The 14,837-nt window shown below is 39.6% G+C and overlaps 1 protein-coding gene across 5 annotated transcripts in view; it reads left to right on the top strand.

Moving 5' to 3' along the window:
• Positions 1-13,380, top strand: part of add3a (adducin 3 (gamma) a) — a 272,718-nt gene extending 259,338 nt beyond the window's left edge. For 3 of the 5 annotated variants that reach the window (XM_043713108.2, XM_043713107.2, XM_043713109.2), the window contains 3 exons: positions 1,011-1,134; positions 3,053-3,136; positions 10,527-13,380. In XM_043713108.2, coding sequence (XP_043569043.2) covers positions 1,011-1,134; positions 3,053-3,136; positions 10,527-10,798 — 480 coding nt within the window. In that variant the 3' untranslated portion in view covers positions 10,799-13,380. Of the gene's footprint in view, positions 1-1,010; positions 1,135-2,390; positions 3,137-10,526 lie in introns of those variants that run through there. The other 2 variants (XM_043713114.2, XM_043713115.2) reach the window with 2 other exon arrangements.
• Positions 13,381-14,837: the final 1,457 nt, after the last annotated feature.

Here is a 14,837-nt window from a genome sequence, read left to right as displayed (position 1 = left end):
TGTCAAAGAATCATGTTCTCTTTCAAATGATTGAGATGACTAGAGTGTGCTGTGCTAGCCTGTTTTTTCAAAAATGTTTTTATAAAGAAAGGAAGAAAACCATCTTGAGAATGTCCATGAGTGACGTACATTTTTAATAAAATAAAGTGAAACTATTGAGTATTTAGAAATTTGGGGATTATTCAAAGATAGTCAGCAGGAACTTGTTAAAGACAAGCATTGTTCAAAAAATTTGACAGATTTTTGAAAACCTAGCTGAAACATTGTTACCCTTAGATGTCACTGTGGTCTCCATTTGTTCTTGTAAATATGGTTAATTTGAATTTGGAGACAGGAGCATATTCTTAAAATTTTGATAGAAAAGAGAGGGGTTAAGAGGTTGCTGAGCAGCAACGCAAAGAGATCTTGATGTTCTCATGCATGAATAGCAGGTTAGTATGCAGATACAGCAAGTAGTCAGAAAAGCTAATAGAATGTGATGGTTAATTGTGAGGGGAATTGAATGCAAGAGTAAAGAGGTTATGCTTCAGTTATAGAGGGCATTGAGACCATGTATGAAGCACTGTTCTAGTCACCGTACTTAGAGAAGGATGTTATTGTGTTAATACCAGTTCAGAAACAGTTAACTGTACTAATACCTGCAATGAGAGATTTGCCTTGAGGAAAGACTAGACGATTAGTTCAGTACGACAGTCATTCCTGTTAAGATTCGCTTAGGTGATTTTGAATGGTAATTAGTTCAGTTAAAGTCGTACCTCTACATTGCTCTTACTATGAAAAAGGAACTGAAACTAAACATTCCAGCTCCATGAGCAAACCTACATCCAGATCCTCAACCTGAGCTACAACTCTTCTCAAAACTTGCTAAATTGTCTCCTCAACAATGATACAATCATTGGTCAGTTATTAGAAGTCTGTAAGAAAATGCTGTGAATATTGTGATGAAGTCAAAATTCTCTGCTGCTGGAACCTAAAGCTGTGTAAATATATTTACCTCCCATCCTGTACAGCTGGAAATTAAAGAACTGGAAGATCAGTTACCATCAGGACCACCAAACCCATTCAGCTACCTGAATGAATGTGAATTGGAGGAATACAAAAGGATAATTGAACGGAAGCAACAAGGATTGGATGGTAAAATAAATTATGTTTAAAATATTTTAAAATGGTTAAATATGCAGAAAATTATAATAACAATATTGCAAAGAAGCTTTAAATTTCTGTATTATGGAGAAGTTGTATTAGAATAAATTGAAAACAGTGACCTCTTGTGGTTAACAAAGCTAAATTCTACATGTACTTTAATTTTAATAGCTTTTTTTGAGAACTTCAATCGGACCCTAACCTATGAAATATCATCTACATCCCCAATAGTTGTATTCTTCTTAGTTAAGAAAGTGTTGAAGCTGTTGATGCTTTGTCCACTTAATGATATTTCAAGTTACCACGTGGTATCACACCAAACCCCTTTGTTTAAAATTGGAAATTACATTTTAAAGAGCCTGTGATTAGAAGCTTGTGTAGTATTTTCTATTCTAATTTTTTTAGGTTTACCTGCATAGTCCTTGAGTTGAAGTTAAGCTCCCAGAGGCTTATTCAAAGGTGATTCTTGAACTGTTTTTCATTGAGGGTAAACTGGCTTAGGATAAGCTCTTCCCTTGCTCTCTCTTAAGAGGAATGTCTGATATCATCCTGCCAGTGGTGAAAGTATTAAAATTAATTTGAGAGATGAAGGAGCTATCCCTGTTACTAAGTGTTAGAATGTATTTTTGATCATATTTGATCTTTCGTGCCACTATCTCTTGGCAGTTTCTTTGCTAGCTTCCCTGCTATTTGACAGGAGACTGAAGCATGACAAGGATTGAAATGCATTATTGAGTAGTATTTTTTTACGACTACTATAATCATGAGATTTGAGAAATAATGAAAATAGTTCTTATTTAGACCAGGTTTCTTTAGAGGCATGCATGTTCCCACCTTTAAAATGCATACTTGTTTCATTGTAAAAAAAAGTCATTCATCCATCTGTTCCCTTAATGTCCCAATACTAAAACATTGTTTCCCTACTCCCTTCATTTCACTTTGAGTTTCAGATCTTTACCTGTTTTTTTTTTCTAACTTGCAATGAAACAACTTGGATATCCTGTTGTATGGACAGTTGTGCCAACTGCCCTAAACAATGTCTCAATCAGTCCTATGAAGTTAAAAACTACCAAGCAATGTCAAAAATAAACAGATTTTTATAGTCCAGGTTCTCTATCTTTAGTGCATCACCTATTCTGAGCAGCAAGAGAAATGAAAAAAGTAGACACAGTAGAATATTGTTTTTCCAATTGAATATTGTGCACGTCCACTTCTGTCTTTGTTCAGTGGCTTGTTTTATTATTTAGGCTGACTCGTGAAGCTTGAACGTTTAAACACTATAACAGAAGGATACCAGTTACTGGAACAATACTTGGCATGAGTCACTGGCGTCAAGACCAACCTTGCCTCTGAGCTGTGCATGCACAGGACTGCTCAGAGAGTTTGCCATGCCAACCAGCGTGCCAGCACTATTTGCGCTATTGATTTTTCCAGTTCCGGAAGTCACTACCGTGTTTGGCCCTCTGGAGTCCATGGAGCAAAAAAGATAACTCTCAGCAACATTGATCAACACTTAAGAATATTTTAAAATTAATTTTGTGTTGAACTTCCCATCATAGCTTGCATCCAAATGATTGAGTAAAAGAAACAGATGGAGCTTATTCAAAAGTTGCTTGCTGGATATTGTGACCTGCTGACTTTGTAATTAATTTGGTATTCTGTTCAGTTTTTTGCTTGGTTCATTTATGAAAATAATGCTGCTTTTAGTTGTGTTTTCCACAAACTCCAGCATTTCATATTCCACAGTGAAATAGCAGAGTTAACGTTTTAACCACAATAAATCACTGTTGTTGGCTTTGTAAATAAAATACGTTTTAGTTTGTTCTAAAAGAAGCATGATGATATCTTGCACTGCATGTGGTATTATAACATCATTTAAAAAGAAGAAAAACTAACTCCTCTTCTACAGATATTGAACAGGAACTAACATCAGATGATGGTTCTGCGTTATCACCACCTCAATCCCCACAAGTCATACCAGCAAAATTAGAAGGTGGGATACTAACTGTAGTTTATTAACCATTTGCATACCCTTCTGGCATTTATGTCTCAACCTTTTACATATTTCTGTTTGCATTATGAATATTGCATCTTCTCAAGGAAAGCATTTGAGCATTCTATTTAAATATTTACACACCACACAACAGGGTGTGACTCTAAAGTGAGGCAGGTAAGGGAATTCTGAGTTCAGGAGTGGAGGAGCCTCAGCCCTTGACCTTATCCAACAGGTATGAGAGTTTTACTCCCTATATGGATGAGGAAAAGGGCTTTGGATAGGATGAGCCAGCTGACCACAGCATGGTACAGAAGGCCACTCAAGAGGGGGGAGCAAAAAGACAAGTAGCTGTTATAGGGAATTCTATAATTGGGGGGACAGATAGTATCCTGTGAGAGTCTGATCGGGAGTCCCGCATAGTATGTTGCCTGCCTGGTGCCAGGGTGCATGACATCTCCGACCAGCTTGAAAGGATATTGGAGCGGCAGGGGGAGGATCCAGTTATTGTGGTCCACATTGGGACAAACAACATAGGCAAGGCTAGGAAGGGGGACCTCTTGGGGGATTGTCAAGCTCTAGGAAGGAAATTGAAGAACAGGTCCTCAAGGGTCATAATCTCTGGATTACTGCCCAAGCCATGTGCTAATTGGCATAGGGATAAGAAAATTAGGGAAGTAAACATATGGCTAAGAGATTGGTGTGGGAAAGAAGGTTTCCATCTCATGGGACATGGACATCAGTTTTGGAACTGTGGAGGTGTGTACCAATGGGACGGTCTCCACCTGAACCGATCTGGAACCAGTGTTCTGGTGAAAAGGATAAATAGAGTGGTCACCAGGACTTTAAACTTGAGTCGGGGGAAGGGAAAAGGAAAGCAACAGGGAGTATGGAGTCCAGTAGAAAGATAAGCAGCAGGTTAGAATGTGTGCAGGGCTAAAGTTCGAGGCAGGCTAGGAATGAAGCAAAAAGGAAGGAGAACGTAGGACATACTACCAAAGGTGATGGAAATCATGAGGATAAGAAAATTAGCATTAAGGTGCTTTACCTGGATGCTAGTAGTATTTGTTACAAAGTAGATGAATTAACAGCAGAAATCATTATGAATGATTATGATGTGGTAGGCATCGCAGAGACATGGTTGCAGGGGGTTCAGAACTGGCAGTTAAACAATCAAGGATTTACAACTTATCAAAAAGACAGGGAGGTGGGCGGGGGGGGGGGCGGGGTTGCCCTGTTAAGAATGAAATTAAATCTATGGCACTGAATGACTAGGGTCAGATAACGTGGAGTCTGTGTGGATGGAGTTGAAGAACCACAAAGACAAAACAAAAATGGGAGTTATGTACGACCTCCCAGCAGTGGTCAGGACCAAGGGCGCAGGATGTACTGGGAAATAGATAGGGCATGTCAGAAAGACAAAGGTCACGGTGATCATGGGGGACTTCAATATGCTAATAGACTGGGTGAGTAATGTTGTCAGTGGATCCAAAGAAAGGGAATTCATGGAATGCTTATAGGATGGCTTTTTGGAACAGCTTGTGATGGACCCCACATGGGAGCAAGCTATTCTGGACCTAGTGCAATGTAATGACTCAGACGGGAACAGATCCACGTGGGTCATAATCTCTGGATTACTGCCCAAGCCATGTGCTAATTGGCATAGGGATAAGAAAATTAGGGAAGTAAACACATGGCTAAGAGATTGGTGTCGTAAAGAGGGTTTCTATGTCATGGGACATGGACATCAGTTTTGGAACTGGGGAGATCTGTACCAATGGGACGGTCTCCACCTGAACCGATCTGGAACCAGTGTTCTGGTAGCAATCACAATATGGTAGAGTCCAGTTTGCAGTTTGAAAGAGAGAAGGCAAAATTGGATGTAATGGTGTTACAATTAAATAATTACAAGGACACGAGAGAGGAACTGATGAAAATCAACTGGAAGCAGAGCCTAATGGGGAAGACAGTAGAGCAACAATGGCAGGAGTAATTGAGGACATAGTACAGAAGTTCATCCCAAAGAAAAGAATAATTTCGTTTGGGGGGGGGGGGGGGGTAGGAATTAGACAGCCATGGCTGACAAAGGAAGTCAGGAAATGTATTGGAGAAAAAGAGAGCCTATAAAGTGGCTAAGAGAAACTGGGAAATCAGAAAATTGGGAAGACGACAAAAACAAACAGTGGATAACAAAGAGGAAGGAGAGGATCAAATATGAAGCTAGCCAGTAATATTAGAAATGATCGTAAAAGTTTCTTTCAATACGTAAGAAACAAACTAGAGGCAAAAGTAGAAATTGGGCTGCTCCAAATTGATGCAGGAAGGCTAGTGATGGGAGATAAGGAAATAGCTGAAGAACGTAATAAAGACTTTGTGTCAGTCTTTACAGTGGAAGACATGAGTAATATCCCAATAATTAAGTAGAGTCAAGGGGCAGAGTTGAATATGGTAACCATTACAAAAGCAAAAGTGCTAGAAAAGCTAAAAGGTCTAAAAATTGATAAATCTCCTGGCCCCAAAGGGCTACATCCTAGAGTTCTGAGGGAGGTGACTGAAGAAATAGTGGAGGCGTTGGTTGTAATCTTTCAAAAATCACTGAAGTCAGGGAAAGTCCCAGATGATTGGAAAATCGCTGTTGTATCCCCCTTGTTCAAGAAAGGATCAAGACAAAAGATGGAAAATTATAGGCCAATTAGCGTAACCTCGGTTGTAAGTAAAATTCTAGAATCCATCTTTAAGGATGAGATTTCTAAATTCTTGGAAGTGCAGAGTCTGATTAGAACAAGTCAGCATGGATTTAGTAAGGAGAAATAGTGCCTGACAAGCCTGTCAGAATTCTTTGAAGAGGTAACAAGTAGGTTAGACCAGGGAAACCCAGTGGATGTTATCTACCTAGACTTTCCAAAAGGCCTTTGATATGGTACCTCATAGGAGGCTGCTGAGTAAGGTGAGGGCCCGTTGTGTTCAAAGTGAGCTACTGGCATGGATTGAGAATTGGCTGTCTGACAGAAGGCAGAGAGTTCAATTAAAAGGTTTTTTTTTGGAATGGAAGCTAATGACAAGTGGTGTCCCACAGGGTTCAGTGTTGGGGCCGCAGCTATTCACTTTATATATTAATGATCTGAACGAAGAGACTGGGGGCATTCTGGCAAAGTTCGCCGATGGTACGAAGTTAGGTGCAGCAGGTAGTACTGAGGAGGTGGGGAGGCTGCAGAAAGATTTAGACAGTTTAGGAGTGTGGTCCAAGAAATGGCTGATGAAATTCAATGTGAGATCTTGCACTTCGGGGAAAAAAAATATAGGGACAGACTATTTCCTAACCGGTGAGAAAATTCCTAAAGCCAAAGTACAAAGGGATTTGGGAGTGCTAGCCCAGGATTCTCTAAAGGTTGACTTGCAGGTTGAGTCCGTGATTAAGAAATCAGTGTAATGTTGTCATTTATCGCAAGATGTTAAAGCAGTGATGTGCTATTGAGACTTTTTAAAGCTCTGGTTAGACCCCATTTAGAATACTGTGTCCAGTTTTGAGCTCCACATCTCAGGAAGGACACATTGGCACTGGAGTGTGTCCAGCAGAGTTTCACACGGATGATTCCTGGAATGGTAGGCCTAACATAAGATGAACGGCTGAGGATCCTGAGGTTTTATTCATTAGAGTTTAGAAGGCTGAGGGGAAATCTAATGGATGGCTTAGAAACGTGGACGCTGGGAATTTGTTTCCATCAGGTGGGGATATTAGGACCCATGGGCACAGCCTTAAAATTAGAGGGGCGTCAAATCAAAACGGAAGTGAGGAGACATTTCTTCAGCCAGAGTGGTGGGCCTGTGGAATTCATTGCCACGGAGCGCAGTGGAGGCCGGGACGTTAAATGTCTTCAAGGCAGAGATTGATAAATTCTTAATCTCGTAAGGAATTAAGGGATACAGGGAGTGTGGGTAAGTGGCATTGAAATACCCATCAGCCATGATTGAATGGTGGAGTGGACTCGACGGGTCAAATGGCCTTACTTCCACTCCTATGTCTTATGGTCTTAAGATTGATTTAATATTTTTGAATGAGTGCTAGCTTTTGTATTGCGCTGTATATAATGCCCTTATTCAAAAAGGGAGGGAGCCAAAATGTGGGAAATTACAATTTAACATCTATTATTGGGAAAATATTAGAATCAGTTATCAAGGAAGCAATATCAGGACATTTGGAAAGTCAAAATGCTATCCATTGGAGTCAGCATGCCTTTGTGAAGGGAAAATCATGTTTGACTAATTTGCTAGAGTTCTTCAAAGAAGTAACAAGCAAAGTGGATAATGGGGATGCTATAGTTATGATTTATCTGGACTTCTGGAAGGCATTTGATAAGGTGCTGCACAAAAGGTTAATTCAGAAAGTTGGATCATATGGGATTAGGGGTAATTTAGCCTGAATAGATGACTGGCTGATGGACAGAGAGTAGAGATATTTTTTTTTTCTAGATGGCAAGGTGCGAGGGTTTAGTTCTTGGACCCTAGCTATTTACAATCTACATTAATGACTTGGATACAGGATAGAAGGCTCTATAACCAAATCCGCAAATGACACAAAAATAGGCAGGATGGTAAATTGCAACGGGTAAATAAGAAACTTACAAATGGATATAGATAGGATAGGAGAGTGTGCCAAAATGTAGCAGATGGAGTTTAATGTGGATAATTGAGAGATCATGCATGTGGGTCAAAAAAATGGGAAGGCAATCTATTATCTTAATTGGGAGAGACTTTGGGATGCTCTGGTGCAGAGGATCTAGGTGAACTCGTTCATGAGTCACAGAAAACGAGCATGTAGGTACAGCAGTTAAAGAAAGCGAATGGAATGTTGGCTTTTATAGCTAAGAGAATAGAATGTAAAGGTAAGGAAGTACACAAGATATTGGTGAGACTGCACCTGGAGCATTGGACACAGGTTTGGTCCCCTTATTTGAGGAAAGATTTACTGGCAGAGGAGGTTCACTAGATTGATCCCTTGGATGAGGGGTTTGTCATATGAAGAGAAATTGAACAGTTTAAGCCAAATGCTGTGAAATTCAGAATAAGGAGATCTCAGACTGAGGTATTAAAGATGATAAATGATGTGGGTAAAATAGATGTGGAGTGGATGCTAACTTCTGTAAGTATGGAACTGTTATCTGCTGTAAAAAGAGTCCATTATCCCATTCAAACCTATTATTTGGCTCTATCATTATTTCTAGTTTGGAAATAAGTTGTCTTCCTTACATTCTTTTGTTTATCACAGCTTTTATATTGGAAATATACTAATTCTCATTAAGTTCAACTACACACCTGACTAAGACAGTTTTTTTATTATTATTAAAACACTTTGAGCACATTCCTCAAAATAACCACACATCAATCATGTCTTCTCCCCTTCCACATGCAGTCACACAAGTTTGTTTATTCTGGTATATTGTGAACAGAATTTTAAGACACTTCAAATATATGCAAGTGATTTGAAAGGGTATATGGTAGCTTAGTGGTTATGTCATGGGATTAGTAATTTGATATCCAGTAATAATTCACACCTCTGTGTATAAATCTGAAATAGGAGAAAAGTTAGTATCAGTAATAGGAATCATGTAACTACCAGGTTGCTTAGGAAAACAAATTGATTCACTAATGTGCCTTAGAAAAGGACATTCATCTTTACATGTCTGGCTTCCAGAGCTAGAGCAAATTACAGATAGGCTGGTGGAATATGCAGCCATGGTGGAAAAAAATGAGAAACGATATAAACTGAAGGATGCAACTCTCAGGCAGGTTCAGGATCAAAGTAGTCAAGGGATATGTGCACAAATTATTGAAAGTCATAAGGTGGACCGGAAAGAGGCATAGATTACAAAAGCAAGAATGTTCTGATGAACTTTTATAAAATCCTGATTTTGACTTCAGAGCAAGTACTGCGTCAGTGTCTGTGTACCGCATTTTAAAATGTCAAGGGTTCAGAGGTGACGAAGAAGTTTCACACATCAGATACTCTAGTTACATGGAAGAGATATTTCACTTCTGGAGACATTTCACAGAGACATTAAGAATGATGAAGAGTTCAGAGGTTCAAATTCTCCAACACCAAGCTGAACCATGTGATACAATGATCACTGTCTTTGAAATGTTCCGCCACTGACACTTGATCCACTTGGCCCAAGTTATTTCCAAGAACTAAGTCCAATAGTACATCCATCCTTAATGGACTGAACACCTACTGCTGCAGGAAACAATGCAGAAACACTTGCCTCTGGCTGCCCCTTAAGCTAACAGTATCTCAGTCAATATTTGGGTAATTAGTGTCCTGATATAATTACTCTATAATACAGGCATTTCTCAAGAACCTGCCTGCAGCTATGTTCTTCTGTATCTTTTCCACAAATTGGCAATTTGTAGACTAAACAGAGCAATGTAATTGCTCTCTTTTCATTCCATAGCTCTATTCAAATTGAATCTGTCCTTGAACCCTCTTAGACAACAGCATTCTGATGCACTGCACCGCACTTCCTAACCAACACTGCTACCCTCCCCTGAAGTCTTCCTTTTCCTATCTTTCCTGAACAACTTATACTCAAATATTTAACAGCCAGTCTTGCCTTTCCTTGAGCCAGGTCTCTGTCACCACAACAACAAGATTCACACTGATCTGTGTCTGTAACTCCCCAAGCTTATTCATTATATTTTGTGTATTGATGTATATGCACATTAACTGTGTCCTAGAGTTGGTTTCGACCCTGTTCCAATTTCACCAATTATCTTGCTACACTTTGCCGAGTATTCACCTCTAATTATCTCTTTCCCACACACTGTGAAGTTAGTTTAAAGCCCTCCCACTAGCACTAGCAAAATGGCCTGCAAGGACCTCTGTTCAGGTGCAACCTGTCTAGCTCTGCAACAACATGTTTTCTGCCTGATTCTGTTATTTCTGGACTCACTCACACTTGGTACTGGAAGTAATCCAGCAATTACTACATTTTGGTCCATAGAATAAGTGGTATTGCTACAAGAGGAAGAACGGCAGCCTGAAGTGGTGAGGACACATGGCTGTCAAAGGGAATTAGACAACACCTGAAAAAAAAGGGTACGGGGAAAGGGCCCGAGTGTGAGATTAGCTAAATTGTTCTTCAGCCTGCACAGGCTTGATGGGCCTTCTGTCCTGTAACTATTTTATGATTCTATGTGGTTGCATCTTGACTTGCTGGGTCATTGCAGAGGGCAAGTTATCCAGTTGACAAGGTAGCTCATCACCACTTTCAAAAACAATATTGGCCAACTGTGCCAGTGACATACATATTCCATGAATAAATGAACAGATAACAAAAATATTGAAGACTTTCATAATTGTAATTAAACTTTCTTATTGATTATTCTGCCTTAGAAAACAATGTGCCAGCAGTGGTGGTGAATGGAGGAAAAGATGATGGACAAGCTTTGACAGAAGATGTGACAAAACGTATCAGTCAGTTAACAACCAGCACAATGGAAAGTGTGGAAATTACTATCAAGACAACAGAAAAGATAGATCTGAATGTCAGTGATACCCTTTCACCTGAGGGGTCTCCTTCTAAATCACCCTCCAAGAAGAAAAAGAAATTCCGTACACCATCATTTCTGAAAAAGAACAAAAAGAAGGAAAAGGTGGAAGCATAATAATAGGTATGCAGGGATGCTGCACAATTGAAATGCTAGTTGAATATGTCAATTTTGTATGCTTGATGTTGACATGTTCCTCAGCTAAATGTGCTAAACGTCAGTTAACTGCACTGACTTAGAATACAAGAAAAGGCCAAATCTATATAGGGGTTATTAATCTGGCATTAAAACATTTTATTGCAAGTTTGTTTAGTAATTAACCTTTTGCCAAAAGTAAATCACGTTCTAGTGAATTCTAGACTTGGAGCAGATGAACTGTTGAATTCATTTTGATCTTTTTAAAATAAACATCTCATTATATCCACCAAAATGTGGAAATTTTATACATTAAACACATGATTTAATCCATTGCTGACAACTTTCTATCTTAAATTTTTAATACTATGAAATAAGAATTACTAGCATGCAATACAAGGGTCTAATGACAGAATAACAAATGCCTGATTCTAGTATACCAGAGTTGTATCAGGCATGTCATAGTTCTGATATTAGTGGACTAGATGAAACAAAACTGGAGTCATGTCAATAGTGTTTTTTTAAAAAATGCTTTACTGCACTTTTTGGTGATAACTTACTAGCAATTTTAATCCTAAATGAATCCGTGAGGTAACCAAATGAAGGAGAAATGATGCTACCAAAAAGGGAATGGCAAGGTGTGCAATGAGAAAAGGATTGGGGAAGGATTGAGATTAGATCAAAACATGGTATTACAGCAGTTGATGTTTTTTAGGGGGGGAATGGAATTGTGGCTCAATTTGTAGAGATATTAAAAAGGGGGAAAAAAAGCATGAAAATAACATTTTAGATGCATGATCTGAAAAATATTAAACAAGAACATAATATCAAAACCAATGGCTGCATGTTCCAAGTGATCCAACTATTTTAGTTGAACAATTTTTTTTAATCCCCTCTGCCTCCCTATTTTAAGCCGTTGAGAAGTCTAATGATATATGAAATAAAAAGAATGGTACCGTATCCTGGCTATACCTTATGGTACGTGATTTTTTTTTTTTAGCCACGAGGTGGAACCTGCTTTCTTGGCTTTCCCACTGATGAGCCTGAGAGTTGGTTGACACTTAGACCACCGTGAAGAAATTTGTGCCCCTTAAAGTTGGTTTCCTCAATTTAAGACTGGTATTGAAACAGGTAGCCATTTGTGTCTGATTTTAAGTGAGTTTACTCTGTAGGGTGTTAGCTACTTACACTGAGTTTTGAATCAATATTTTTCAAATGCCACAATTTTTTTGAACACTCAACCACAATTATCAAGAGAATTTCCTTTAAAATATATTTTATGTTCTCTTGTAATGCTTTTGCCATAAAATTATTTCTCATGTACCATGGAATGTGCAGATAAGATTTTTACCTTGTTGAAAGACAAAAATGATCAATGATGGGTGCATTCAAACAGCATCTTAAATTGCAATCATGCTTACATTTGCGTGTACTGTTCACTTCCTCCTCCTTTGGTGTGGACATTGTGCTTCTGCTAACAACATGATGAGAGGGAAGAAAAGGCATTTTTAATATGATTAGTTGTTTCAGAACGACTGAAGGAAGGTATTTTTGTAAGTGTAAAATCTATAAAAGTTTAAGTATTGTGATCTTTTAAATAGTTTCTCCATATTTGAACCCCTGTGTATTTACAGGAGATAAAGACTTTGCTTACTAATATTTTTTACAAATAGTTATCTTTTCATGGTAACTGCCAGCAAAAGATGAATAAATTTAAAGAAGTATTTGATTCAAAAGTTACAATGAGAGAAAGCCACTACTTGAGCTATCAAAAAGAATAGATAAATTAAACCACTAGCACTGGAGACCGTGATCTGAATCCCAATTAGTAATGTGAATGGTAGTTTGATTTTGAATAATGTATGTTGATAAATGGAATTGAAGTAATTGGAAGATTTAAGGAGATGGGGATTGGGCTACAGCAATGCATCTCTGAAAGGGAACAATACATCAACACTAAGAAATACTGGAAAGATTAAACTAATAATTGAATTTTAGTTTAAAAAATTGAACTTTTAGTTATTAACTGTTTAAGTAGTAATTATCCAAGCTCTGTGCTTTTGGTAATTTTTTTGTTATGGGGGGGCAGTCCCTGTCTAAATAATTTATACAGCTATACACTACTTTAAGTAGAGTTAATTCACCTTGTTCGCACTACAAACACGTGCAACAACCCATTGTCCTGTGGAAAATGTTTGACAAAGTTGCTTTTAATTGTGTAGCAAATCAATGTAAAATCCATAAATAAACAGTATTTTTTGATGCGGAAATACAGTTCCAATTTTAGAAATCTGTCATTTGTATCATGTACTGGACTATTTTCCAATAATCTTAATATCCAATTTAAGCCCTAATTGTGTGATATAGTGTCCTTTTTAAATTATATTCTGAGAAGTTCCATTGCTTTCTTATATTTTTGAAATTCTGTAAAGCATCTAAAATCTTTGGAGCATTTCAAAATCTGGAATCTGCTTATTGAAGAATGTAAAAGAAATGGCACTCTGTATAGTAGCTTACTTACTCTATGAAAAATTAAATACCTACATATATAAAGACATCAAAAATTGTCTTATTTATTTAGTATGATCAAGTTAATATTATAAATTGAAATTTAAAATAGGAGATTTGTGGTGTACCGCGAGGATCAGTTTTGGGTCCACTGTTTGTCATTTTTATAAATGACCTGGTAGAGGGCGTAGAAGAATGGGTTAGTAAATTTGCGGATGACATGGAGGTTGGTGGAGTTGTGGATAGTGCTGAAGGATATTGCAGGTTACAGAGGGGCACAGATAAGCTGCAGAGCTAGGAGGAGAGGTGGCAAATGGAATTTAATACAGAAATGTATGAGGTGATTCACTTCGGAAGGAGCAACAGGGGGGAGAAAAAAGAGTACTGGGCTAATGGTAAGATTCCTGGCAGTGCAGACGAGCAGAGATATCTGTGTCTATGTACCCAGGAACCTTGATTATCCGAATCTCGAATCAGCTGAAGGAGATAGAAACATTACATCAAAGAAGTGTTTCCAATACTGATTGCATCTTTTGTTTACAGTTGGGGGTAGTATTGGACAGGGACAGGGCAGTGTTGGTTGGGAGGGGCGGGGTTGGGGTATGTGGTGTAAGACGGGGTTGGGGGGCCGGACGGGGTAGTGTTGGACGGGGTTGAGGGACAGCGGTGTAGTATTGGACAGGATTGGGCGGTGTGGGAAGGGGTTGGGGGGACGAGGGGACGGTGTTGTGGGGTAGTATTGGACAGGGACGGGGCAGTGTTGGACTGGGTTTGGGGATGGGCGAGGGGGCGGTGTTGGATTGGGGGGGTGTTGGACAGGGTTGGGGGTAATATTGGACAGGGATGGGGGCGGTGTTGGATTGGGGGGATGTTGGACAGGTTTGGGGGTAGTATTGGACAGAGATGGGGCCAGGGGGGCTGGGGTTGATGGGGGCGGGGTTGGACGGTTTGGGGGCGAGGTTGGGAGGGGCGGATGGGGGCAGTGTTGGACAGGGTTGGGGGGGTGATGTTGGACTGAGTCGGGGGGGGGCGGATGGGGGCAGTGTTGGACGGTTTGGGGGGCAGACAGGGAAAGGATTGGGGGGTGCCGGGGTTGGATGGGAGATTGGGACGGGGTGACGGGGTTGGGTGCGACAGCGGCTTGGGCTCGGCCTTGCACAGGGTTTACTGTGCATCTGAACAGGGAGCAGACGAAACAGAAAACTCCGAAGCCCAGATAAGAGGCATTAAATCAATTAATTGAATAATCAATTGTCCGAATGAAATCGTGCTCATCCATCTCGTTCCAATAGAACATAGAAGAATACCGCGCAGTACAGGCCCTTCGGCCCTCGATGTTGCGCCGATCCAAGCCCACCTAACCTACACTAGCCCACTATCCTCCATATGCCTATCCAATGCCCGCTTAAATGCCCATAATGAGGGCGAGTCCACCACTGCTACTGGCAGGGCATTCCATGAACTCACGACTCACTGAGTAAAGAACCTACCCCTAACATCTGTCCTATACCTA

Source organism: Chiloscyllium plagiosum, unplaced genomic scaffold (assembly GCF_037043375.1).
Source record: "Chiloscyllium plagiosum isolate Xiang-an unplaced genomic scaffold, Cpla_swu_hap1 HiC_scaffold_22, whole genome shotgun sequence".
In the NCBI taxonomy this organism is placed as follows: Eukaryota; Metazoa; Chordata; class Chondrichthyes; order Orectolobiformes; family Hemiscylliidae; genus Chiloscyllium; species Chiloscyllium plagiosum.
The sequence above is the reverse complement of the archived record's forward strand: the minus strand, read 5'-3'. Positions and strand labels throughout refer to the sequence as shown.